Genomic DNA, 14,052 nt, shown 5'->3' on the forward strand with positions numbered 1-14,052 from the left:
ACAGCACAAATGACCAAGAGAAGAGAGGGGTAGGGATGGGGTGGAGGAGAGCGTTCCTAACCCAGCGGGCTGCGCATTGGAAGGCCCTCACCAGGGGTGCGGGAGCCCGTGGGGAAGGGAAGTGCTGGTACATTCGAGTAGGGACGGGAGGATAGCCCCCACGGAGATGCTCAGGGGCCAGGTCCTGGCTGAGGAGTCTGCGCCCAGGCAAGGTGGTGGGGAGTCGCGATACTTGAATTAACCCCACAAGGACGCGCTGAAGCAGACAAGTGGGAAATTGGTGGGGCGGGGGCAGGGAGGGCCCAGTGGGCAAGGGGAGCAGATGAAGAACAGAGATGAATTGATCTGTGCCGTTTTCTGGAAGCTTCAAGTTCTGAATCCCAGAAGCAATGGAGGAGATGTGAGCACGGGGCCTTGGGGAACCTCCCAGGAGATGGGCACAGCTGGGGGCAGATGTCTCTCCCCATCTCTCACTTGCCCTCTGACAGTCTGCCCTTCAGACATTCTTTTTCTAACTTTTATCATCAACTTGGCTGAACTGAGCCATGAACATCCACAAGTTCTTGGAGATAAACCTGCACAAAGCCCTCTGGAGTGATTGGCCAACAGTGATTGTCACATGTCGTGTTCTAGATATTCACAGACATCTGTGGCCAGAGGTTGCAGTTCTTCCAGTGACTTTGGGAAGAGTGTCCTGTGGATCTGTGAAATGCCATTGAATCAGCAGGCTGTCCCTCTGCCTGTCAATAATCCAACCATCGTGATAATTAGTCCATAATTAATAATAATAATTAATCCATAATCTGCATTGCTTCCTGAGGGACATTTTACCCACTTTACACCTGATACAAATGCATGAAAAATGAGAGTGACACAAAGTCTCCCCAAAACTGAGTTCCCCTTATGAGTTTATGACTAACCTCTCTATTCAAAATTTTATCCCCTCTGGTCTCACACCTGTTTCTGTGAGGATTGAGGGGTATCAGAAAAAAGGGGGGTGATTGAAATTGAGCCAGACCTTCCATGTCCTGTTTCCTATTTATAGAAAAAGGTTTTAGTCTTCTAGGCTTTTCCTGACTTCCAAAAAGCAGACACAAGCAGTTACCTGTCAGGGAAGTGAGGGAGTGTGCTGAAACAAAGACCTGGTTCCTTCTCTCTGACAAACATAACAATTTGACAAGTACTTTGACTTGTTCTGCAAGAACTAGGACCCCCCCCCCCATTCACGTGGAGGATAGTGAATACATGGTGAGCACAAACATGGAACCAGAAGATTGATGACTAAGATTCTGAAAACATCACCCTATTGCCTCACCACCAACCAACCAAAGAAAGCCACGACCTCTACAGCCCTCGACACAAACACTATCTTTAAAAACCCTTCCCTGAGAGCCATCAGGAAGTTGGGGTTGTGAGGATGGGCTCCATTCCCCTTGCTCGGCCCTGTAACCAGCACTTACTTTCCTTCGCTACAACCTAGTGTAGGTAGACTTATTGCATGGAGGGTGAGCTGACCAGAGTCCAGTTCAGTAACCAGGGCAGGACAAACCTGGAAGACAGATAAAATCCACTAGAGAGGGTTAAATGGTTTCAACTCCCAGAGGTGGACAGTGGGAAGAGGAGGGGCTGCCTATCCGCTCTGCCAGTAAGAAGGATGGGATCCTTTCTGCCCTGGAAAGTGGTGACCCCTGGTGCTGGAATCCAGCGGAAGAGGAGGGGAGGGTGGATGGGGCTTCTGTAGAGCAACAAGAACCACATAAGCACTGGGATGTTCAGATCTGCCTGGTCTTCCCCGCCTGGGCTGCCCCCCAGGAAGTGCCCACATGAGGGTTCCCATCTGCTTTACGTCTTAATTGCTCATGTTGAGAAAATGCAATCTGGAGGGAGCCCCCAAGGGCTGCTGATAGCTACTGGGGGGAGAAAAAGAATGGCTACGAACAGAGCAAGGAGGAAGGGAGACAAGCCAGCCGGGGAGGGGGTAGGACTAGGAGAACAGTGGCAGGAAGCTGGGGCAGGGCTGCAGTACCATCTCCCCATTCTCCAGGGGTCCCCTGGGACGGTACAGAGGAGTACTCAGGGAGAGGGCCTTTGGGGCCCCGTTCTGCGTAGGAGACGGAAGAGGAAAAGGCAGGCAGAGGGAGTCTTAAGAAGAATTTGTTGGGCATCAGAAAGGGATCTCTCCTCTGTCAGCTTCCTGAGTGCCTGTGATAAAGATCTAAATTGGATTTCATTCATTATTTTGGGATGTTCTACGACCTTTTTTTTGATACAACACCAAGTCAAAATGGGGTCCCAGGTTACCTTGAACTTGATTGCATATAGCAAATAGCATATGCCTATATGCATTTATATAGATAATAAGTACATTACACAGTAACTCAATGAGGTGGAGCCTGAGATGATTCCAGTTTTACAGATGAGGAGCCCAAGGCACAGAAAACTTTGTCCAAAGCTTCCAAACTAATAAATAACAGAATCCAAGGACTTCTCTGGCGGTCCAATGATTAAGACTCTGAGCTTCCAATGCAAGGGGTGCCAGTTCAATTTCTGGTGACAGAACCAAGATCCCACATGACTTGTGGGGCAAACAAAAGGTTTTAGAAATAAATAAATAATTGCCAGAGGGCTTCCCAGGTGGCTCAGTGGTAAAGAATCTACCTGCCAATGCAGAAGATGTGGGTTCAGTCCTTGATCCAGGAAGATCCCAGAGCAGCTAAGCCCATGTGCCACAACTTCTGAGCCTGTGCTCCAGAGTCCGGGAGCTGCAGCCGCTGAGCCTGTGACACAACCACTGATGCTGCCCCGGTGCCGAGAGCCCGTGTTCTGCAACAAGAGAAGCCACACAAGTGAGACGCCTGCACACCACAGCTAGAGAGTTGTACCCACTTGCTGCAACTAGAGAAAAGCCTGTGCAGCAAGGAAGACACAGCCCAGCCAAAGATAAAATAAATAAGATTATTTTTTTTTAAAAAAAGAAGAAGAATCCACCTACCAATGTAGGAGACACAGGTTCTATCCCTGGATCGAGAAGATCCCCTGGAGGAAGAAAGGGCAACCCACTCCAGTATTCTTGCCTAGAAAATTTCATGGACAGAAGAGCCTGGTGGGCTACAGTCCATGGGGTTGCAGAGTCAGACATGACTGAACACAGTCCACGCGCACACACACACACACATATGAAAAAAAAAACAAAACCAGAATCCAGCTTCAAACTATACAAGGTCTCTTTAATGATGAAACATTTGCTTTTAATTCTAAACTCCACTCTCTACTGCCATTTCATACACTAAAATAAGATCATAGAAATCTGAATCATAAATCTAAATTACACGTTATAGTACTATGAAAACTTTTTTTACTTTGAATTACATAACAGAACCATGCTAACCAAATACTACCTAGGAGTCCTGTTTTGGTAGATTGCTTTCATTTCATTTTAATAAATGTTTACTAGTAACGCATGGAAATAGCTTTTATCCATTGTTTAACTGACATACCATTTTCCTGAGTAAACAGTATTGTTATCTGCTGATCAGCTGTCACATTGAATGTTTCTGGATTCTTTTGAAGGGTTTAAGATTATAATCCTTCCATTCAAATTCTTCTAACATTACACAGTTGTTTAGGAAATGAGTCATGTTCCAGCTCTGAGAAATCCACATATATTCCAGGTTAATTGTCTGCTCTAAGAAACTGCTTGTGTAGATATGGGAAGAAAAATTAATCATATAGGAAGAAATAGTCATATAGATATAGGGAGAAAAATTGATTATACACGATCAAACAGCCATTAGAGGGTGTCAGACTTTATTTTTTTGGGCTCCAAAATCAGTGCAGATGATGATTGCAGCCATGAAATTAAAAGACGCTTACTCCTTGGAAGGAAAGTTATGACCAACATAGATAGCATATTAAAAAGCAGAGACATTACTTTGCCAACAAAGGTCTGTCTAGTCAAGGCTATGGTTTTTCCAGAGGTCATGTATGGTTGTGAGAGTTGGACTGTGAAGAAAGCTGAGCACCGAAAAATTGATGCTTTTGAACTGTGGTGTTGGAGAAGACTCTTGAGAGTCCCTTGGACTGCAAGGAGAGCCAACCAGTCCATCCTAAAGGAGATCAGTCCTGGGTGTCTGATGTCAGTCCTGATCAGTCCTGAAGGACTGATGCTGAAGCTGAAACTCCAGTGCTTTGGCCACCTCATGTGAAGAGTTGACTCATTGGAAAAGACCCTGATGCTGGGAGGGATTGGGGGCAAGAGAAGGGGACGACAGAGGATGAGATGGCTGGATGGCATCACCGACTCAATGGACATGAGTTTGAGTAAACTCCGGGAGTTGGTGATGGACAGGGAGGCCTGGCGTGCTGCGATTCATGGGGTCACAAAGAGTCGGACATGACTGAGCAACTGAACTGAACTGAACTGAACTGACCATAGGCTAGTCATGATGGGTATTTGTGATTTCTTTCAGCTGTCAGTATACAACTCTTCCCAGTGGTCATGTATGGTTGTGAGAGCTGGACAGCAAAGAAGGCAAATGCCAAAGAATTGATGCCTTCAAACTGTGGTGCTGGAGAAGACTCCCGAAATTCTCTTGGACAGCAAGGAAATCAAACCAATCAATCTTAAGAGAGATCAACCCTGAATATTCACTGGAAGGACTGATGCTGAAGCTGAAGCTCCAGTATTTTGGTCATCTGATGGGAACAGACGACTCGTTGGAAAAGTCCCTGTTGCTAGGAAAGATTGAGGGAGGAAGGAGAAGAGGACGTCAGATGATGAGATGGCTGGACAGCATCACCAATGCAATGAACATGAACTTGGGCAAATTCCAGGGAATGGTGAGGGACAGGGAGGCCTGGCGTGCTGCAGTCCATGGGGTCACAGGGTCGTCTAGTGGGCGACTGAACAACAAACAGCATACAACTCACCTTCCTGTGTCTGGGGGAATTTCCCACCTTATGAATCTTCGTGGTGGAAAAAAGCCACTCACCATCACAGAATCCAAAACCTCAAACCTAGCCTCCTTCAGGTTAGTGTGGGCATGTGGCCAGTGAAATCTCTCCATCAGATTCAACTGCTGGTGATGCAAAGAAGCAGGGCCTATGAAAAATTCCTTCCAGAGCAGGGTAGGGAGGGGGAGGAAGGTGGCAACATTCATGTTTAGGGGTAGCATTCACCACCAGGGAGTCAAAGGGAGATGCAGAGGGGTCGAGCCCAGGAGTGCCAGTTCTGCACTGAGTTAGGACACGATTCCGGCTGCAGCATCCAAGCCAGGCCCCTCAGGATATTCAGGGAGCCTGTGAGTACATCCTAACATCTTGTCGTAAATTCCTGTTCACTGAATCATCCAAAGATGGTTTCTACTGCATTGAAATTAAGAAACCCCATACTAGAACTGAAACTTGAAGTATCTTAAGACCCAACATCAGTTAGTTCTGGACCAAATTTTTGTGCAGACAACTCAGTGGAAGAGTCTGGAGTGAAAGCCAACAGATGCATGGTCAGACATGCGTTTTCACTTGGCCTTTCAGGCTTGAAAGGGATGAGCTTGCTTCTGGACCACTCTTTGTGAAGGCCCAGGACCCTGGCTGTGGACTCCCCTCTCAGCATCCAGCACCATGGTTCCCATGAGTTCTAACAAAGGAAACACCAGCTGCACCTCAAAACTAATTACTGGAACACAAAGCAATTTATGTTTTCTGTTTTCAAGAGTTGTTTGCAGGTCTTTGGCAACATGGATTGTCTTTTCTTCGAGATGTGTATATTTGTGCCCAAGAATGTATTGTCATTTTGATTCAGGCTGTTTTCCTAGGGGCCACTTTGATCATTTCATACCGGTTCATCATGGGGGCTGAACCCAGTAGAGTGTAGTGAAGGAATCCAGTAGAGTGTAGTGAAGATTAGCCGTATTCTTCTTATCTCTCCTTTCACACACACCGTGCGTATTCCTATCCCAACCTCCAGATGGCATTTTGGGCAGATTCTACAGCTTTCTTGACACTTTGAGATATTGAAATATTTAGCCACGTCTACATCAACACTTTAATATCTCATCCAGTTTAACACTTCTTTCTGCCCATCTGTGGCCTGGCCTGTGGCTTGGGGACCAACAAAGAGAAAGGAGCTGGCTTTGGAGGTAGAAGGTACATGTCTTTTCTTTCTCTCTTTTGACTCCACTTTTCCTTTTCCTCCCCCTCTCCTACCCCTTGACCTGCTAGGGGTTGGGCCCAGCAGGAGGGAGAGGTGATTTCCTTCACTCTGGATACACAGTTTTGTTGGGTTGGCCAAAAATTTCACTGGGGTTTTCTGGAAGAGGGTAAAGACCCGAGTGAACTTTTTGGCCAACCCAATAATTCTCCTTTGGCAAGAACTTACCTTCTGTTACGGCAGATATTCAATGCTGGCCATTTCCCGGAGGTTCTTTGAGGACGCTCCACGCTGCATTCCCCTGGCCCAGCAATGCATCCTTCTGCCAGCAGCACACAGAACTCTGGGAAACACTTAGGGTTACCAGTTTGTTAAAGAACATGACCAAGAAGGCCTAATCAGATGAAGAGACACACAGGGCAAGGTCTGGAAGGGTCCTGAGCACAGGATCTAATATCCCCATGGAGTTGGGTTGTGTCACCCTCCCAGTTTGGACGTGTTCACCCACCCGGAAGCTCCCCGAGCCCCCTCATACTGGGATTTTATGGAGAATTTCCTCACATAGGCATGATCCATCATTAACTCCATTTCCAGCTTCTCTGCCTTCTCTGGAGGATGAGGGAGTGGGGATGGACATTCCAAGCTTCCAATCATGACCGGGTCTTTCCAGTGACCAGCCCCTATCCAGCAGCCACCCAGGACCCCACCCAGAGTTCCTCATTAGAACAACTGTGTTCCCAGTGTTCTTATGACTCAGGAATTCACAAGGGTTTTAGGAACCCTGTGTCTGGATGGGTTCAAGACCAAATATTAGAACAAGAAGTGCTCCGTGTGGGCTTCCCTGGCGGCTCAGTATAAAGAATCTGCCTGCCAACGCAGGATCAATCCTCGATCCAGGAAGATCCCATGTGCTGAGAGCAGCTAAGCCTGTGTGCCGCAACTATTGCGTCTGCTCTCTAGAGCCCGGGGGCTGCAACCACGGAGCCCTCAGACTGCTGCTACTGAAGCCCCCATGTCCTCAAGCCCGCGCTCCACAACCGGAGGAACCACCGCACTGAGCAGCTCGCCGTGTGCAACTAGCGAGTGCCACCCCCTTGCCGCAACTGGAGGGAAGCCTGAGCAGAAACGAAGACCCAGCCCGGCCAAAAATAAACAAACAAATAAAAGATGCTCCCTGTGGTCCTATCACACAGGGAAGGAAGGTATAAGGGTTTTAGGAGCTCTGTACCAGGAAGCAGGGGTAGAAACCTATATATATATATATATAATATATATATATATTTATATACACATATATTTTCTTTCTGTTACATCTGCCTACATTTTAGGGTTGCCGTAAGAATTAAATGAGCAAATAATACTGTAACCAGTCACAAGTGTTGCGGCTAACTCTCTGAAAATACTGCAGAAAATTAGTTAAGATTTTCTTCTGCTCTCGCCATTGTTTTTTTCTTGGTTTCTTTTATTCTGTTTATTCCAACCTCCATCTTTCACGTAGAAGGCTTGTCTCATGTGCGGTTATCCTTAGCTACCTGCTCATATTTAGGGGCTGGCACTGAAGTGCTGAGTGGAAGTGTGTGTAAGGGCAGTTTTTCAGCTGGTGTGACTTAACTCCTCTCTGATAGAACTGTACACTCTGTGAGATCAGGGTCCTATCTATCTACTAGCTACTAGATTCCCTGCATCTAAACACAATAGGTGCTCAATAACTATTTACTGTTATTCTTAAACCTGAGAGTCAGTTTTCGCATCTGAAAATTGAGGTAAAAAATCTTTACCTGGCAGAGGTTGTGAGAAGAGACAATATATGTAAAGCACCAGCATGGTGCTTAGCATTTAGTTATAAATAATAGTGGGTAGCGATCATTATTATCCCTATCATATATGGGCAGCAGCTTTATGACCATTTGTGGTCACCACTGACCATGCTAAATATAGAGCCAAAGCACAGTACCTGTTGAGAGGCCACTTATTACAGGACAAATCATCAAAGAAGAGGGCTTAAGATAATAGCTCTTGACATTCAATGTGTAGAGAGTCCAAGGACACCAGCTTTAGTCACGACTGGGAAGAAAGAAGGTGAGTGGTGATGTTACATCACCAAATAGTCTGTAGAATGGCCATTCTCATGGGATGCTCCTCTATTGCCCAGTTTAGTCTGTTATAAGCAGTTTAGCAGGAAAAGCATTTGTTGTTGCTGTTATTTAGTCACTAAGTCATGTTCAACTCTTTTGCAACCCCATGGACTGTAGCCCATCAGGCTCCTCTGTCCATGGGATTTCCCAGGCAAGTATATTGGAGTGGGTAGTCATTTCCTTCTCTAGCAGATTTTCCCAACCCAGGAATTGAACCCACGTCTTCTGCATTGGCAGGTGGATTCTTTACCACTGAGCCAGCAGGGAAGCCCATGGAGGAAGTTCTTCCCGCGAACCCTAACACCCTACAGAGAGCAGGCAGGCTGTTATAAGTGGGAACAACTCATTTCTTTTGGAAATGGAAGCAATCCATTTCTTTTGGAATACAGTTTTTGGAAGTAGTAGATGTATATAGTTTTCAAAAAATCAAACTGTACAAGAGGGTGTATATGGAAAAGTCAGCATTCCTATCACCCCAAACCTTCAGATTCCCTAGAGGTAATCACTATTATGTCTTACAGATACTTTTGTGCATAAACAAGAATATATGCATATTTTTTCACAGATGGGATGGTAAAAAAACAAACTGCTGAAGGGTTTTTTTTGCCTTTATTTATCGTAAATATCTTTGCACATCAGTATAGATTTATAGATTGCTCTATTCATTAGGATAATGTAAGAGACAAGCCCCTAGCTCTTGATGCCCTAACGTAATTGAAAGTTTCTCCTTTACCTAAATCCACTGGTGGAAGTATGTGTGGGAGGCAGAGATCCAGGACACCCAAAACTTTAATGTATGAATTCCACATACTTGGTGGCTTCTAGGGTCACCCTGAGTGTTAGATGCAGAAAGAGTACAGAGAAAGTTGAGGTGTGTTTTAAATAAACCAGGCCTAGAAATATTTTATATCACTTCTGCTCATTCCATTGGCCAAAGTTAGCCTAACTGCCCTAGACTAGTGCTAGGAAATGTCCCAGATGGACAGCTATTTCCCACAACTTCATTCTGTGGAAGGAAGCACAAACCTTTGATGAGCCACATCCGATACAGGTGCACTGTAGGAATACATCCTCCTTTATTTAAGCTTTAGAAGGCTGGTTCTTCTCTTTCTGCTGTTTTTCTAGTGGTCTTTTGTCAAAGATACATTGTTTTAAGTGTGGAAAACTATGGCAACCCACTCCAGTATTCTTACCTGGGAAATCCCATGGACAGAGGAGCCTGACCTGCTATAGTCCATAAAGGAACACAAAAGAGTCAGACACAACATAGCAACTGGACAGCAAAGAAAGAAGAAATAAGAAAATGGACACTTGTGGAGTGTATACACTAGTCCAGATACACCAATGAAGAGCCTTTAAAGGATACGTATCTTTGACCCAGTGATACTTCTAAGGACATTTCCTAAAGAAATTAGTGAATAACTGCTCACACTGTATGTACAAGGATATATATATAATAGCGACACATTATAAGCAATCAAGATGCCTAACAAGAGACCTGTTTAAATAACAGTGCATCCATATAATGGAATGATTTACAGGTGTTTAAAATAATTGCATGGATACCTGTAAACATAAAAATATGTCCATATCTTATGATAAAAAATGACTCCTAAATAGTATGTGAAATTTTTTAAAACAAATTGATTACTTATAGCAAGAAGGCTGGAGGACATCTGCTAAAATGTTTACAGTGTTTATCTCTGCTGGGTGTGACTGGCTGTTGTTTACTTTCTTCTTTACACCTTTCTGTAATGTCCCAACGTTTTACCGCCAGAAAAAAACAGGGAAGCTATTTTCAGTTTGAAACAAACAACAAATATAAAGAGGATTGGGGTCTAGGCAACGGAAAGCAAGTGTGTGAGACCCCGCCTCCAGGACCCTGGCTGTCACCGGACACTCAAGTGGCTATCAGGAGCACTTTTCTCTGTTGAAGTGACTGGCTTTTGTCACGCAACCCCCAGGTTATAATGAGAGGGGAAGGCAGGCCTCGGAGCAGAAGCACCAGCCCCAAGGTTGGCGGGCTGCGGCTCGCCATGGGGAACACCATCAGGGCCCTCGTGGCCTTCATACCCGCCGACCGCTGCCAGAACTACGTGGCCAGAGACCTCCGGGAGATGCCGCTGGACAGGATGGTGGACCTGAGTGGGAACCAGCTACGCCGCTTCCCTGCACATGTGTGCTCCTTCCAGGAGCTGGTCAAGCTCTACCTGAGCGACAACCGCCTCAACAGCCTGCCTCCAGAGCTGGGGCAGCTGCAGAACCTGCAGATTCTGGCCCTGGATTTCAACAACTTCAAGGCTCTGCCCCAGGTGGTGTGTACCTTGAGACAGCTCTGCATCCTCTACCTGGGCAACAACAAACTCTGTGATCTCCCCAGGGAGCTGAGCCTGCTCCAGAATCTCCGGACCCTGTGGGTCGAGGCCAATTATCTCACCAAGTTGCCGGAGGTGGTCTGTGAGCTGAGTCTCCTTAAGACCCTGCACGCTGGCTCCAACGCCCTGCGTCTGCTGCCAGGCCAGCTCCAGCGCCTCCGGGAGCTGAGGACCATCTGGCTCTCAGGTAACCTGCTGACAGACTTCCCCCCTGTGCTGCTTCACATGCCTTTCCTGGAGGTAATCGACGTGGACCGGAACAGCATCCGCTCCTTCCCCAGCCTGGCCCACCTGTCCAGCCTGAAGCTGGTCATCTATGACCACAATCCTTGCAGGAATGCACCCAAGGTGGCCAAAGGGGTGCGTCGAGTAGGAAGATGGGCAGAGGAGACCCCAGAGCCTGACCCTAGAAAAGCCAGACGCTACGCGTTGGCCAGGGAGGAGAGCCAGGAGGCGCAGCTACCTGCCTTGCCTCTTCCACTTCCTCCTACCGGCTCCTGAGAGGCTTCAGTGGCAGGTCAAAGCCAAGGACAACTCCAGCATCTTCTGGACACGGCTCCATTAGAGTGCAGAGGATTGCTCTGGGTCACGTGGGGCATCTCTGCCGGCGGCAAATGTAACAGCATCAGATGGAATGCCTAACCCGCAAGAAGAAGAAAATACTCATGGCCAAGAACATCTCTCCCAAAGGGAACTGTGTGCTATAGGTAGCAAGACAACTTCTTTGCAAGAAAATCAGCCTCTCCAAACAGGTATTTTGAAACACCGGAAAGAAAGGCTGGGACAGTCTGGCCTCCCCCAGCCTCTAGAACTGGCTGGTCACGAGGCTCATGCGCTTCCCAAATCAGGTGTAAGTTACAGAACTTATCTAACAGTTCAGGTGGCCTGTCTCCAGTCCTCTGCTGGGTGTATTTTCATACTATGAATGACCATAATTGGCATGAAAATATTACTATTCAGGTTACTTAAAAATGACATGTCTACCTAGTCAGTCAGATTCATAGAAACTCTTGTTTGTTGCAAAGGCTGGAGATGAAGCTTTTCCCCTGCAATTCAGTGGCTGCTGACACCCCTGCTGGGGAATGCCTCCTGGTGGAGTCCAGCTGCCACTTTGAGCTTGACTGTGGTTCACGCTGTTTCATTTTCCTTTTTGTAAAGATTTGACCAAACGTCTACTCCCACCTGTGTGCTGTCACTGGCAATGCTGAGAGTCATCTAGAAAACAGAACCTCTTTGGCAGGGTGGTCTCATTAATATCAAGCCAAACTGGCTGCCTCAGTGGAGCAGAATCCTATTGTTAACTCAACAGTAATGAACTAGGGTTGAATTAAATCCCTTTGCATGCAGGGACCACATTTCCACAATCATATTAGGTAAAAAAGTTGTGCAAAATCCGTTCGTTTGAAAAAAGCATTTGGAAATTGGAACTGCAGGTTGTAGTGTACATATAGGAAATGTCTGCCTCTTCAGCCTCAGCATCTCTGCCTTCCCTGATTTATTTTTGTATAGAATCTTTTGGTGGTCCATGTATAAACCTGGGTATTCAAGCTGCTATTTCTTTGAAGTATTAATATGTTAATTATGACCTTTTCTTCTCCGCACGAATATGTCTTTCCAGAAACTGCTGTCAATGGGTAGTTTAATAACACAATCCTTTTTGTCCCTGAACTCTTTCAGAAAAGTGTCCTTTTAACTAAAACACTGAAAACGTTAGCTTTTAAAAAGTACGCTCTCCCTAAAAGCATCTCAACCCAGGAAAGTTCGGCTCTAAAACGACATTAGACAGACGACTATTTTCCTTCCACAAATATTTCTTGCTACTCCCTCCTAGGAGTAAGGGGCCCACTTTTTCCAAGGAAGCCACAGGTTGTAATACGGTTAAGAGCATGTCCCTTCAAACTGCCTGAGATCAAACCCCACTTTGGTCATTTACTAGTCACTCACTTCTCCGTGGGCCTGTTTTCTAGTCAGTAAAATGGTAAGTTTCTGGCTCTTGGGCACTGTCATTGTGTACGAAGTACACTGAACAGTGTGTGGTAGGTTATGGCTAATGTTTACTTAATATGCTGTTAATTACTAACTGTCATATCACGGCAGCGTGACACTTTTACCCTACAACCAGTGTAACTCCTTGTTTAAAGGAATAAACCATAAATAGCAAAACAACAACCCAAAAAAAACGATCTCAGTAAATTTTCAACGAATAGTATCTCTGGCCTTGAATATAAGAAATACTACTGCAATGTGATCAAACACTTCTGCTTTACCTACATAGGAAAACACAGGTATAATTACCAAGGATTCATTTTTTAAGATTCTAAATAGAATATACCCTGCCCTGTTATTCTAGAATTTGCAAAATCATTAAAATACATGAAAATGTGAGACTTTCCCTTGGCACTAATGCCATTCCTATCATGAGAGCAAAAGACATGAGACTGAAGACATGGGTGTGTGTCTGCTAGACAATTTACTGTCTTTTGTCACTGTAAAAAAATACACACACACAAACACCCCCCTTGTAATCTCACTACCTTAGAAAGAATATTGTTATTTTAAAGTTCATATGCTTTCCCCTCCCTTCTGGTCTGTCCACTTCTGAGAACACGAAGCAGGTGATAATCTTTGAAGCCCCAGTTCTTGGTAGTTCTATCACTGAATTTTGGAGATTTTACCACGCACCTAGGCCAAGGGACAGGGAAACACACTGACCCTTACGAAGCATGACTGTAGATCAAGCACTATCCCCAGGTCTTGTGTAAGTTAATTCACATAGTTTTGTCAATACCTCTTTGAAAGGTGTTAGGTACTGCTCACAATTTTAAAATGTGACATCTTTATTCATATTGAGAATCAGAAAATGTTCTATAATAATCCTATGATTAAAAGATAAAGTGCTCTTTACATTTCTGTTTTAATGATGTTCTAAAACACAAGCGTAGGCACAAAACAAGGCAGACTTCAGTAAAAGATTTTATACAAAGTATTCTATTGACTTTTACGCCTCAGAGTCCTGACAAGAAAATGCGTAGTCCTGACAAGAAAATGCGTATGTTAGAGTAACAGGAGTAACTGTATTTAGCATTAGGTAACAGCAGCAGCTGTCCCCACCCATATTGGCCCAATGAACACGGAACAGAAATGTTACCAAAATGCAGAAAGAGCTGAGAGCCACGAAAAGAGGGGCTGCCCACTAAGCTATAGTGGCAGGTCTCCAGGGTTGCAACCAATTCCAGGGAAAAAGAGCAAAAACAGGAAGAAAATACCAATTCCCCTTTCCCACCAGAGCCTCCTGAATTAAGCCGTATAAAACCAGACAACAGGGAGTTGTTAGGCAGTCAGCAAGGGTAAGCCCCGTGGCCCTCAAGCAGGCAAAGAATGGATTCTGACTTAC

The 14,052-nt window shown here is 45.5% G+C and overlaps 1 protein-coding gene and 1 long non-coding RNA gene across 2 annotated transcripts; one reads left to right on the forward strand and one right to left on the reverse strand.

Moving 5' to 3' along the window:
• Window positions 1–485: 485 nt before the first annotated feature.
• Window positions 486–2,698, reverse strand: LOC122679104. The gene is made up of 3 exons (XR_006336329.1): window positions 2,659–2,698; window positions 1,461–1,549; window positions 486–740 (listed from the first exon to the last, which is right to left on the reverse strand). It is a non-coding gene; the product is annotated as an uncharacterized LOC122679104 (long non-coding RNA).
• A 7,563-nt stretch (window positions 2,699–10,261) lies between these two features.
• On the forward strand, window positions 10,262–12,452 carry LRRC10 (leucine rich repeat containing 10). Its single transcript, XM_043887433.1, has one exon. It carries the CDS (start codon window positions 10,320–10,322, stop codon window positions 11,157–11,159), a length of 840 nt encoding a protein of 279 aa, XP_043743368.1. The 5' UTR covers window positions 10,262–10,319; the 3' UTR covers window positions 11,160–12,452.
• The last annotated feature ends 1,600 nt before the right edge of the window (window positions 12,453–14,052 follow it).

Source organism: Cervus elaphus, chromosome 3 (genome assembly GCF_910594005.1).
Source record: "Cervus elaphus chromosome 3, mCerEla1.1, whole genome shotgun sequence".
NCBI lineage: Eukaryota > Metazoa > Chordata > Mammalia > Artiodactyla > Cervidae > Cervus > Cervus elaphus.